General features: G+C 42.5%; 1 protein-coding gene across 9 annotated transcripts in view; it reads right to left on the bottom strand.

The window, feature by feature from the left end:
* DSTYK (dual serine/threonine and tyrosine protein kinase) overlaps nt 1-12,219 on the bottom strand; it is a 56,875-nt gene that overhangs the window by 6,585 nt on the left and 38,071 nt on the right. For all 9 annotated transcript variants that reach the window (XR_014245939.1, XM_082396505.1, XM_082396500.1 and 6 more), the window contains 8 exons: nt 11,266-11,935; nt 6,740-6,972; nt 6,255-6,338; nt 5,418-5,594; nt 4,668-4,797; nt 4,136-4,292; nt 3,558-3,690; nt 1,533-1,646 (listed from right to left, as the gene is read on the bottom strand). Coding sequence is in view for 8 of the 9 variants with exons in the window: in XM_082396505.1 (XP_082252631.1) it covers nt 1,533-1,646; nt 3,558-3,690; nt 4,136-4,292; nt 4,668-4,797; nt 5,418-5,594; nt 6,255-6,338; nt 6,740-6,972; nt 11,266-11,935 (1,698 nt within the window). In the remaining variant the exon portion in view is untranslated. The remainder of the gene's footprint in view (nt 1-1,532; nt 1,647-3,557; nt 3,691-4,135; nt 4,293-4,667; nt 4,798-5,417; nt 5,595-6,254; nt 6,339-6,739; nt 6,973-11,265; nt 11,936-12,219) is intronic.

Genomic DNA, 12,219 nt, shown 5'->3' with positions numbered 1-12,219 from the left:
TCTATATATAAAACAGATAAACAACAAGATCCTTTTGTAGAGCACAAGGAACTACATTCAATATCTCGTAGTAACATAAAATGGAAAAGAATACGAAAAGGAATATATATGTAGAACTGAATCATTTTGCTGTACACCAGAAACTAACACATTATAAATCAATTATACTTCAATAAAAATAAAAATTAAAAAAAAAATCTGTCTCATTTGGCTATTGACAAGCCTCTTAGGTTTCAGCCTATAATTTTAGGAAGATATTTCCCTCCCCCCAAAACTGCTATCATCTTTATATATCATTTTTTTAAAATAAATTTATTTATTTATTTATTTTTATTTTTTGGCTGTGTTGGGTCTTCATTGCTGCACGTGGGATTTCTCTAGTTGTGGCGAGCGGGGGCTACTCTTCGTTGTGGTGCGTGGGCTTCTCATTGTGGTGGCTTCTCTTGTTTCGGAGCACGGGCTCTAGGCACGCGGACTTCAGTAGTTGTGGCACGTGGGTCTCAGTAGTTGTGGCTCACGGGCTTAGTTGCTCCACGGCATGTGGGATCTTCCCAGACCAGGGCTCGAACCTGTGTCCCCTGCATTGGCAGGCGGATTCTCAACCACTGTGCCACCAGGGAAGCCCTCTTTATATATCATTTAAGTGTTGCCAGAGACACTTCAATGATAATCCAATATATTTTCAAAAGGAGTATGTCAAAAGATTCTTTATAATTAGATAACAGGACTGGCAGGTTCATGACTATCTTACCTTTTAAGGTGTGTTTACCCATCTCAGTCCTCATCCAGCATCTCAAACCCTAAGCAATAACAAGACCTGGAATCCTCAAAAATATCAATGTCACAAAAGCAAAAAAAGGCAGGACTATTCTAGATTAAGAGGCTAAAGAAACATGACAAAATGCACTGTATGATCCTTGGATTGGATCCTGGGCCAAACAAACAAATAGACCATATTTGGGATAGTTGAACATATTTGGGACAACTGGAAAATGTTAATATAGACTGTGTATTAACTAATAATATTGTATCAATTTAAACTTCTTGGGTGTGAATAATGGCATTTTAATTAAGTGGAAGAATGTCCTTTTCCTTAGAAGATACAAGCTGAAGTATGTAGGAGTAAAGTTTTATCTGCAAGTTACTCTCATATAGTTCAGTAAAAAATGTGTGTGTGTGTGTATGTGTGTGTGTGAAGAAAGAGAGAGACAGAAACAAAGAGAGACTACACTAGGAAAGAGAATATGAATCTGGGTGAATAGTATGTGAATCTTCATTGTACCACTCTTTTAGCTTTTCTGTAAGTTTAAATTTTCTCACCAGTGTTGGGAGAAAAAATCTTAAGCAATATAAGCTAGGCCTATGATGCAACTCCTCCCTAAGCTTCAAGTCCAAGAAACCATCCATCCACTCTGCTGTTAACTGGTCACAGTCTTTTCCTGTGACCAAATTTACATTTATGTGTACCTCCCTCCAAAGGTCACTTACACATAGAGACAGGGAGTTATCTTGGGGAAACAGCTCTTACTTACCAGCACATTTTTCAGTTTGATATCACGGTGGACAAGTCCCTGGCTGTGCAGGAAGCGGATTCCTTCCACCACATCTAGTGCTATCTGCAAACGGGTCTCCAGGGTCAGCCCAGCCTTGGGGAGACAAAAGGGTTTACTTGTCACTAAGAAGACAACTCCTCAATCCAACTTGCTTATACCAACTAAGAGTTCCTTCTGTGAGATACTGAAAGACTGACCACACTAGGGTACACAAGGACAGAAAAGTGGATGAGAATAAGGGAAGAAGAAGGTAGGAGAGGGAAATAAAGGAAAAGCAAGGAAGGGCAAGCTATAAAGGCCAGATCAAATCCCTTGGAGGCAGCACTTAGGCCAGGTGGATGATCCCCAAATGTGACTAGGAGAGCCACAACCAAACGCCTGAAGGCATGAGTGCATCTCTAATCCTGAACAAACTCTAGAACTACCTTAGAGGCTCAAAGTGAGTATTTCTAGGACTCTCAGGCAGATTTACTTCCATTGCTTTGTAGGACTGGTTAGCCTTTGGTTTTATGGATTCAAATACCAAAGTCACTCATCTTACTTCTACCAAGCCTCCAATTTAGGGTCTCTTGAATTCTGGAGAATGTTATATCACTCATCCAAAAGCCCATATATGGTTCTCTAACCCACTTATGGAAAAGCATCACATGGTGCTGAGCTTAACTCCCCTGAAATGAAGAAGGAAAGCCACTTGCAGGGTCATTTTATTCACCGTATTGATTTCTCATGGCTCCTGCAAGCATTTCTAAGGATTCTTCTGTCTTATTCCATATAAACTGGTACAAGAGGCACCTGTGAGAAGGGACCTACCAGATACTCTGGGGTTAGCTTTTCCAGCTCCAATGTAGAGGACAAACAAAAGAAACCTCTCTATTTCCCTACTGGTGGCTGTTTTAGATGAGGGGAACTCAACATCCAACTGAGGGTATTTCACCTTCATTCAAAATCTTTCGCTTCTCACTGTCTACGACGGAATTTGAATGCTATGGAACTCTTTACATTTTTGGTCTTCTATAACTTGTTCCCAACATTTCTTTGCATATTATCTCCCCTCTATTCCCCAAATGAACCAGCTGCTCCAACACAGTCAGTGTCCTTCAAATGTTCTGGGCACTATGCTATTCCTTCCCCCTGCTATGACCTCTTCTTTCCATCTGCCCAAATTTTACCCATCAGGGTTCACTTATCCAACTCAAATGCCACCTGTTCATGAAATATTCACTGACTACAATTATTTTATTTTATTTTATTTTTTAAAATATTTTTAAAATTTATTTTTGGCTGTGTTGGGTCTTCATTGCTACGTGCGGGCTTTCTCTAGTTGTGGTGAGCAGGGGCTACTCTTTGTTGCGGTGCGCGGGTTTCTCATTGCAGTGGCTTCTCTTGTTGCAGAGCATGGGCTCTAGGCGTGCAGGCTTCAGTAGTTGCAGTACACGGGCTCAGCAGTTGTGGCGTGGGGGCTTAGTTGCTCCGCGGAATGTGGGATCTTCCCAGACCAGGGCTCGAACCTGTGTCCCCTGCACTGGCAGGCGGATTCTTAACCACTGCGCCACCAGGGAAGTCCCTACAATTCTTTTAAAAGCCCCTGGCCAATTATACTTTTTAATATCCCCTTATGTTGCTTAATACAGGGCCTTGTACAAAGTAGTCACTAATAAATATTTGTTGACAACAAAAACTAGCTTAATTCACTGAGAACAAAAATGAGAAAGAATAGCAGAGTTATAGGAAGCTTTTCTGCTCTTCTGTGTAGTCTAGATTTTTACCACTACCACGAGAGGTAAAAGTGGTGAACTGCAGTACTCTGGATATAAACTGGGCAAAAAAACATGTTCTGGGACATTTTTAAGGTTTTTTGGAAATGAAGGTAATAAAGCTTGATTACTCCAACATTGTCTTATGAGAGCTAGGGGCTCTGAATAAAGAAGAAAGGAGGAAAGGCCAGAAAGGAACCTGTGGGTCTGGCTGCCAGCTGGACCTCACTCCCTCCTTGCCCTGCCTCACCTTCAGCCCACTGTAGAGGTCCCGGTGCAGCCGCTCCATAATGAGCAGCACAGCGATGCTGGAGCCACCACCATAGTTGTAGTCGATGACGGAACCGTGCAGATCCACCAATCGCTCATGCTTCGGCAGAGACCTGGTGAGGAGCGGAAAGGTCTGGGCTAGAGCTAACCTTGCATAGCATGTCACCACAGTGGAAGAAATAACCCTGAGACCATGCATAGTCCAGGCCCAGAGGTAATAGCCCTCAGTACAGAGAGAGGGCAAAGAGAATGGCCTCTCTAACGAGGACAGAGAATTATGGAATCTAAAAACTGACAGGCCTTAAGGACTAAGGAAGAAAGTCAAATGGAAGGATGGGTCTGAGAAATTAGGATGGTGGGGAAAGGGCAGGTAAAAGCAGGAAAGGCCTTGAAGAGAGCACATTTCTGGGCCAGACACTGAAATACTGGTCTACAACATTCTGAGACATAGGCATGGAGAGACAAGGCATACTATAGCTCTTGGTACAAAATTTATACCAGGCTTCTAGCTTCTTCTCTGGATTGTTCCCCACGAAGATGAATGAGACCAGAACCTACCTCATGTAGTGGAACTCCAAAGCTAGGTCATTCCAGTGCTTCTCATCTGGAGGGACAACCGACTTGAGGGCACAAGGGAAGTGCCCCCCCCAATTGTCACACAGGTACACCACACCATACTGGCCCCGGCCCAGTTCCTGTCCCAGTTTAGGTTTACCTATAAGGTACAGAGACAGAGATAAGGCAGGAAGGATGGGAACTTGCTGGGCAACCTCCCTAAGATTCTTAGACATGGACCTGCCTAGAAGCAGGAAGTCATAATTATGCCAGGGGAAGAAATCTGGATGTTTTCTAAACCAGTAGTAACCTAACTGGTTTAATTTAAATAAACTTTGGTTGTATTATTTGAACTATATAAATAGCAGGACCAAACAGACTTCATCAGAAATTCAAAAATACATCAATGGGTGTTTAGGCAGCTTCGCAAGGAAGCAGCTTTAGACACTGGGATTCTCCAGGGTTGAACATGAGGATGTCAGGTATCCAGAACCTTCCTCCTCCAATTTACTAGGGAAAAAAAATAAGGACTCACGATGCAGCAAGACATCCTGTAAAGAACGGCTTTCCAGCGAAAGGCGGGCCAGGCGGGGAGCATGATCTTTCCGAACCTTCAGCCATAGATCTTCAGTTTTCTCCAACCGGCCTGAGTGGCCAGCTTCCAGCTGGGAAGGAAAAAGAAGAAAGAAATATGACTTATCAGGTCCCCAGCTTTGGCTTCCTCACCTATTATATAGGGATAATAATATCTACCTCATGAGGATACCTGTGGGAATTAAATAAGATATATGTAACATAGCTCAGAGATTGGCAGATAGTGAGCATTCATTAAGTAATAATTTTTCTTCCTGGATGCATAATCACATCTCCCTACCCTCCCCTCCACACACATGTACACATGCACACGCGCACACCCCAAGGGGATAAGCAGATGTCACATAACTGCAAACTACTATGGAAGTTGGAATGTCAGCCCTTTCTGTCACTCATTCTTAAAATACTATATAAACTCATATAAAATTCCTACCCCTCGATTTTCATTCCTCACTCAGTGAAGTGGGGAGAAATTGAGTTCCCTCCATTCTCTCTAGAGTTAGAAAAATATCCACATGAAAAATTTACTGATGAAACACCCTGTAACTTAGTATTATCCTTTAACAGAATAGAAAGGAAATATACTGATGATTTTTTAAAAATTATGTAGACAGCAGTAGACAAAACATTCCAAAGTGGATGAAGTTCCTCTCCGATTGATCCAGCTGTATGTCCTTTCCTATATACCCACCTGCCGCAATGAGGCTGCAAAGGCCTCATGAGAACTGTTGAGCCGAGTCCGGAATTGGCTGCAAATGCTCTTGGCCAACTTGGAGGCACTGAGGCTCTCGATGGCTTCCTGGGCCACCTTTCTCTTCCACTCTAGTGTGATGGCAGGTGGGCTCACCCATGTGATGCGCTGGATGATCTGTCAGGATGAGGACAGTGAGAACACTGAGGGATGGGAGACAGGAACCACCAGGAAGAACCAACACCCCTCCCTCTCTGGGTTACCCACTCGTTAGGCCAGGATCTTAAGATAAGAGCTGTATGAAGTGCAACACTCTCCAATTCCATCTACCTCAAAATCGGGGCTCAGCCCAACGGAAAGCATCAAAGAACACTAGGCCTAGTCTGCATGCTCACAAATCAATACATTACATTCAGTACTGGGGGTGCCTGATAAATCCCTTTCTAAATACAGCAAATAACTCTACGTAAGAGTCAGATGGAACATCAGAAAGGAAACCACACTCATGGCCTCTGGCAACAAAGCCTGGTTCTGAGAAAACACTTAGGTTGGGAAAAAGAAATATGAAGAAGGTAGTGAAGTAGGGTTTTATGGCTCCATAAAATATCATTTAGACACATCACTTTTAATAGTTAAAGGGGGCACTGTTAATAATTATTTCAGAACAGGCATAAACCAGGATTCTCCCAGGCAGGCAAACCAGGACAAAGGGCCACCTGCCCTGACAGACATCAGTTTGTTTAGGACAGACATCCTAGACATCAGTTTCTGTTGGAACGACCAAGATTCACCTAAGCCAACTAGGGGCTGAAAAACACTTCCCTAAACAACCTCTACCTGTTTGATTTGCTCCCACAGCATCCTTGTAACTGAGGACCCTGAGTGAAATGTGACTTCAACATGATAGGCAGCATTTAAGATCTGAAAGACAGTACACAAACGAAAGTCAATATTCCCTGAGTAGAGTGGCTAATTAAAAATGCAATAAATGATATTTATTTCAAGAACATGGTCCAGTTCCAAGGTTCCCAAATCTATCCCTCAGTATATGTGCAGAGTCAATGCAGGCTGATCATCTATTTGGTGACTATTTGGGCTCCTTTACTTCATCTTCATCTTCTTGCTCATTGACTTAACTGCAATTTGACAATTCACAAGCACCTCCCACAGGCAGTGGTCATGAGATAGGAAAACAAAATAAAATTCAAACTGGACTGGCAAAAAGTTGAAAGGGAAATTCTTGACTAACTTGAAGCTGTGTTCGTGGGTGGATTCTGTTTCATGTGTTATCTGTGACACACTCTTTACTACCCTTTGAGTACCTGTTTGAGATAATTACTGGTGATGTGAACCGAGACATCCTGAGACTTCTCCAGGCTCTGCAGACACCGTTCTAGGGTTCCGACGAAGCTCTCACGTAGGTAATCCACAGAGCTGATCAGCTTGTTAGCCACTGCTTGATTAAGCCGGGAGATGATGAGTTCCTGGATCTGTCGGATGCAGCATTTGATCTCTCTGGTGCCCACTGGTTCTCCATTCTCAGGGACAATGACATCTATGGAGGCAGAGCAAAAAGCTAGTTGGCTGTGAGGGGAAGGGGCAGGCACACTGAATAAAGGCAGCTCCCAAGTCAGACCCAAGGAGCTACCATGAACAACAGCTACTAAAATGCATATGGTTGACAAACTGACTCTCAGGATGACCACGGGCCATGCAATCCTCAACTACTTAAGGCATCTAAGAATCGTGAGAAGGAGCAACTGTGTACAGAATGAACCTATTGATTTTGTCAGCTCTTATATCACATTTATAGAAGAGGAGGAACAACATTTATTGACTGCAGACTATTTGAAATGCACAGTAAGTATTTTTCATATGTAATCTAATTTAATCCCAACAACAACACTGTCAGGGGTATATTACTGGTTATATTTTATATGTCAGGAAAAAGCCTCAAAGAGAGAATAAAGTGGGCACTGGGAGGGGATGGTACAGTTAGGAAGTAATATAGCTAGCATTTGAACCCAAAGCTCATGGATTCCAAAACCTCTGATCTTTGTAATAATTCACACTTCCTAGCATATTAATGAGAAAAATCCAAGAGTCAAGAATTCAATTTTAATCAACTACTAGAGAAATAAAAAGTAAAACTGGAACGTTGTCCCCACTATGCTACTAGCTCTCAGGATTAGAAAAGTCTGTTTTGCAAACCAGAGGATAGAAGAACTTAAGAGAAGACAAATCACCTATAAAAATTCCACTCCTAAAAAGGCCCTCTCTAATGTTAGAAACTTATATTGGTACCACCTCTTTGGAAGAAATCTGGCAATATCTATAAAAAATTTAAGCTAACCAGCCAATTAACAAAAGAAATCTATACACCCTTTGACCCAACTATTGTTTCTGCTTCTAGGAATTACTTTTCTAGGAATATACCCTTACAAGTCTCAAATATATGCATGCACAATGATGATCAATGCAGTATACTCTAAGAAAGAAAGAAAAAGAAAGAGAAAGAAAGAAAGAAAGAAAAAGAAAGAAAGAAAGAAAGAAAAAGAAAGAGAAAGAAGGAAGGAAGGAAGGAAAGAAGGAAAGAAAGGAGGGAGGGAGGGAGGAAAAGAAGGGAGGAAGGAAAGGAAGAAAGGAAGGAAGAAAGGGGCTTCCCTGGTGGTGCAGTGGATAAGAATCCGCCTGCCAATGCAGGGAACCCAGGTTCGAGCCCTGCTCCAGGACGATCCCACATGGCTGTGAAGCAGCTGGGCCCATGAGCCACAACTACTGAGCCTGCGCTGTGGAGCCCACGAGCCACAACTACTGAGCCCGCGTGCTACAACTGCTGAGGTCTGTGCGCCTGGAGCCCGTGCTCCGCAACAGGAGAGACCACTGCAATGAGAGGCCCGTGCACCACAACGAAGAGTGGCCCCCCTCGCCGCAACTAGAGAGAGCCCGCACGCAGCAACAAAGACCCAATGCAGCCAAAAATAAATAAATAAAATAAATAAATTTATTTAAAAAAAAAAGAAACCAAGAAACAGCCTATATATCCAGCAGTAGAGGAACAGTTAAATAAATTAAGGTATATCCTTTAGAAGAAGATAAATTTCTCTGCATATCTATGGAGAGATCTCTAAGATATGGGATAAGTGAAAAAGCAAGGGCAGAAGAACATATAGAGGAAAACTAGATGACTAGGAGACAGTATCTTTTTATCTTTGAGTAAAGTACCATGTTTCTAGGTATTATCTTTTCAAAACATAAATAATTTATAAAGTATGTATGTCATGATACCTAGTGTGCATGCATTACCTTTATTTTAAAAGAAACAAAAATCAGTAATAAAAATCTGGCTCCATAGGATATGTGGCAGCTCTCTTCTAAATCTACTTGTCATTGCCTCAAGGATACCCAGAATGTATTAGAACAAGGTAAGAAGCAGCACGTAAGTCCTGTCTAAGATGTAGCCAACTAGGTAAGTAGAACCACAGTCCACGATGTAGTTAACAGAGCCAGACATTTGATCTACTTGTTCCCAGTTACTCCACATCTGAGCTAACCACTGTGTCCCAGGTACCAAACATGGTATACCTGGTACATGATAGACAATCAAATGTTTCATTGACTGCTCCACCTACCTGCCCTGACAACCCTTTATCATGTCTACTCTGATGCTGGCATTGATGCTCCAGGGTCTTTTACTCAGGCACTGAATTAAATTAAACATTCAGAAGATTTCCTAGGATTTCCACTGCAAGTGAGCACTTCTCAGCAACTCCTCCCTACAATGGGAATTCGCCAAAGAGGTATCTTTGTTCATCTTTAGAAAGACCGATAAGAAATCAAGCATCCTATGCTTGCTAAAGTATATTTCCTTTGTATCTATAAGTGTGACAAACATATACCATCACTCACACACTCATTCATTTTCCAAAGATGTACTATACACAGACTCTGTTATTTGCTGCAAGGGATATAGTGATGAATAAAGACCCAGATCCTGTTCTTCATTTCTAGGATTTTAGAAAATAGAGGAACATAAATATAATAATAAGATAAAAAAGTGAAATACACCAGAAATTTCAGTTCCAGATTAAATTCTATGGGAGTCCAGATGAACTGCGATTATTATTAGCTAAGAAAATTAAAGACAACTTCATGAAAAATGTTGTTTGGAAGAGGCCTTGAAGGGTACGTAGGATTTGAAAATTCACAAACAAAAGACATTCAGGTTTAGGGCAGGGCATAAGCAAAAAAAAAAAAAAAAAAAAAAAAGTAAAGGAAGCATGCAGAGGACAGGAAGCAGTTGAGACCAACCAAAAAAGAAATTACAGGAAGGTGCATAGTGGGAAACAAGACTGAGAAAGCTGGAAATGGCTAGGCTTTGGAAGATCTTGAATACTAGGCTAAGGAGTCTTAACTTGGTCTGTAGAAATAGAGCCAGTAAAGATGAACTGGAGAAAGGAGAGAAAGATGTCAGTGAGATCAGTCAGGTAACAATAGTTCAGTTAGACTAAAGAGGAAGGAATAGAGAAGCAAAGGTATATATGAAATAGGGAAGAAGACTCAGCGGGACTCGGCGACTGACTGGTTACGGGGACGAGAGAAAGAAAACAGTTAAAGACCATGCTGAGGTTTTTGTTTGTTTGCTTAAGACTTTTTTTTACTTTTAAAAATTTTTTTATTTTTATTTTTTTTATTTGGCCGAGCCACGCGGCACATGGGATCTTAGCTCCCTGACCAGGGATCAAACCCATGCCCCGTGCATTGCAAGCGCGGAGTCTTAACCACTGGACCACCAGGGAAGTCTCCATGCTGAGGTTTTGAAGCTGGTTCCCAGGAAGATGGTAGCATCGGTAACTGGGAACAGATTAGGAAGCAGTAAAGCATGGCAATTAAGAGTATGGGCTCAGGAATCAGACTGTCTAGATTCAAATTCTGCCTCTACTATTTAGTAGCTGTGTGACCTTGAGCAAACTACTTAACCTGTCTAAGCCTGAGTTTCCTCACCTAGAAAATGGCAATAAGCAGAATCCACCTAGGGAGGTTGTTTTAGAAAAAAACAAAAACAAAAAACTGATGCTAGGTCCCATGTCAGAAATGCTGATTAGTAGGTCTGGAGTGGTCTTTAATGGTCTCAAGCATCTACATTTTCAAAAAGCCTCCCAGGTTATTTGGATGCATAGCCATGACTGAGAACCTAAAGGGTAACTTGCAAACCACGTACTTTAATTAATAGGTAGTAGAGCTAATGTTCATGCAGAAGTCAGTATACAAAGTCCGTAGCATCTAAACCTCAGACACCAAAAGACCAGACTAAGCATTTGGCCCAGTTTTGTTAACAGTCATTCATGAAGAATGGGAACGTCAGAAAAGCTAAAACCGCTACTTTGGGAAATCCTTCTGAGTTAGGTCTCAGGAGCAGCCTGAAAAGAAAATGAGACCATGACACACAAAAAAGAACCGATGAAGAAGCATGGACCATGCCAAAGGAGCCAGGGTTAAAGCATGACTTAGTGACATTCTTCAAGCAGCTCCTCTCCAGTTTTATCAAGGTCAAGGGGATACAGATATAAACTGGAGACTAAAGAGCACTACTGGGATGAATTTACCAAAAGCTGGACTAACAGTCCTAGGAAGGAATGATGGTGGAATCTTCCAGGAAGGTCTCTCAGAACAAGAGAGGCCACCTTGGCTAAATGATTTAAGGTGGGCTCCTGCTAATGACAGTGGGGTTAGGTGAGATGATCCTGAGGTTCCTTTGGGCTTCAGAATTAATGTACTCAACTTCCAGCTGGAAAAGAGTTAGAGGATGCTGTAGTCCCCGCACCCCATCAAGTTCTCTAGGACCTACCTTTAAACTCCATGTCGGCAGCATCATCCAGAAGTTCCTCCTTCATGGTGTTAAGCGTCTCAACGATCATGTCCTTCATTTCCTCCTGCTTTCGGTTCGCAATATTCATCAGTGATTCGTACAACTCATTCTCCTTTTTTCGTGTATATTCTAGACGTTTGGGAGTAATCTGCAGGTCCCGCTGCATGTCAAAGGCCTGGTTAATAAAGATGTCGAGGCAGCGGCAGTGCACCAGGTTCAGGGCCTTGGCTGCGTCCACCAGGTGAGTCTGTAGCACCTGGTGAGAAAATGTGTTCAAGTGTCTCAGCTTCTCACTTTGCTCCACCAACATGCTCTGAGCTTTGGTGTCCTGGCTGGGGGTCCCACAGTTACAGTGACTGCTGCTCAGATAGCCCAGGTCAGTTAGCTGGCGATGGAGTGGTGATCTTTCATTCTCCATTCTTCTGGTGGAGGAGCTGATTATCTCCGAGCCCAGCTTCGGCACTTTGAAAAAGAATACGGGAAAGGAGAAATACTTTCGGATTTCCTGAAGCTCTTGCTCATCCCTTTCAGAGAGTTCATCTTTGTGGAGTGCATAGGTTATCACAGGCAAGAAATCATTCACCAAGTCACCCAGAACATCCACTGTGGGCCGGAGGCCTTGGCACGGTGCTACCACAATGTCCACTTCCTAGAAGGGGAAGGGGGTCATATCAGCACTTCAGGGTCAGAACCAATCCTTGCCTCCCCAAAGTCCCACACTGAGACCAAAATCCAGATCTATGATGGGGCAACTGAACTTCGGTATGCCCCAGTCATTTGTCCACCTCCTTCCTTGGTTACCAAGACTCCCTGGTGCAGCCTATGCAGGCAGGCACTCGTCTAGAGAGAGTGAAAAAACAAATAAGTAGAAAGGATGGCAGTCCTTTTAGCCATTTTAGATAAAAAAGAATATTTAGTCCCTTTTGTTACTTT

The sequence above is a fragment of the Balaenoptera borealis genome, assembly GCF_965194805.1.
Source record: "Balaenoptera borealis genome assembly, chromosome: 1".
NCBI classification, from domain to species: domain Eukaryota; kingdom Metazoa; phylum Chordata; class Mammalia; order Artiodactyla; family Balaenopteridae; genus Balaenoptera; species Balaenoptera borealis.
This window is presented reverse-complemented; position numbering and strand designations above follow the sequence as displayed.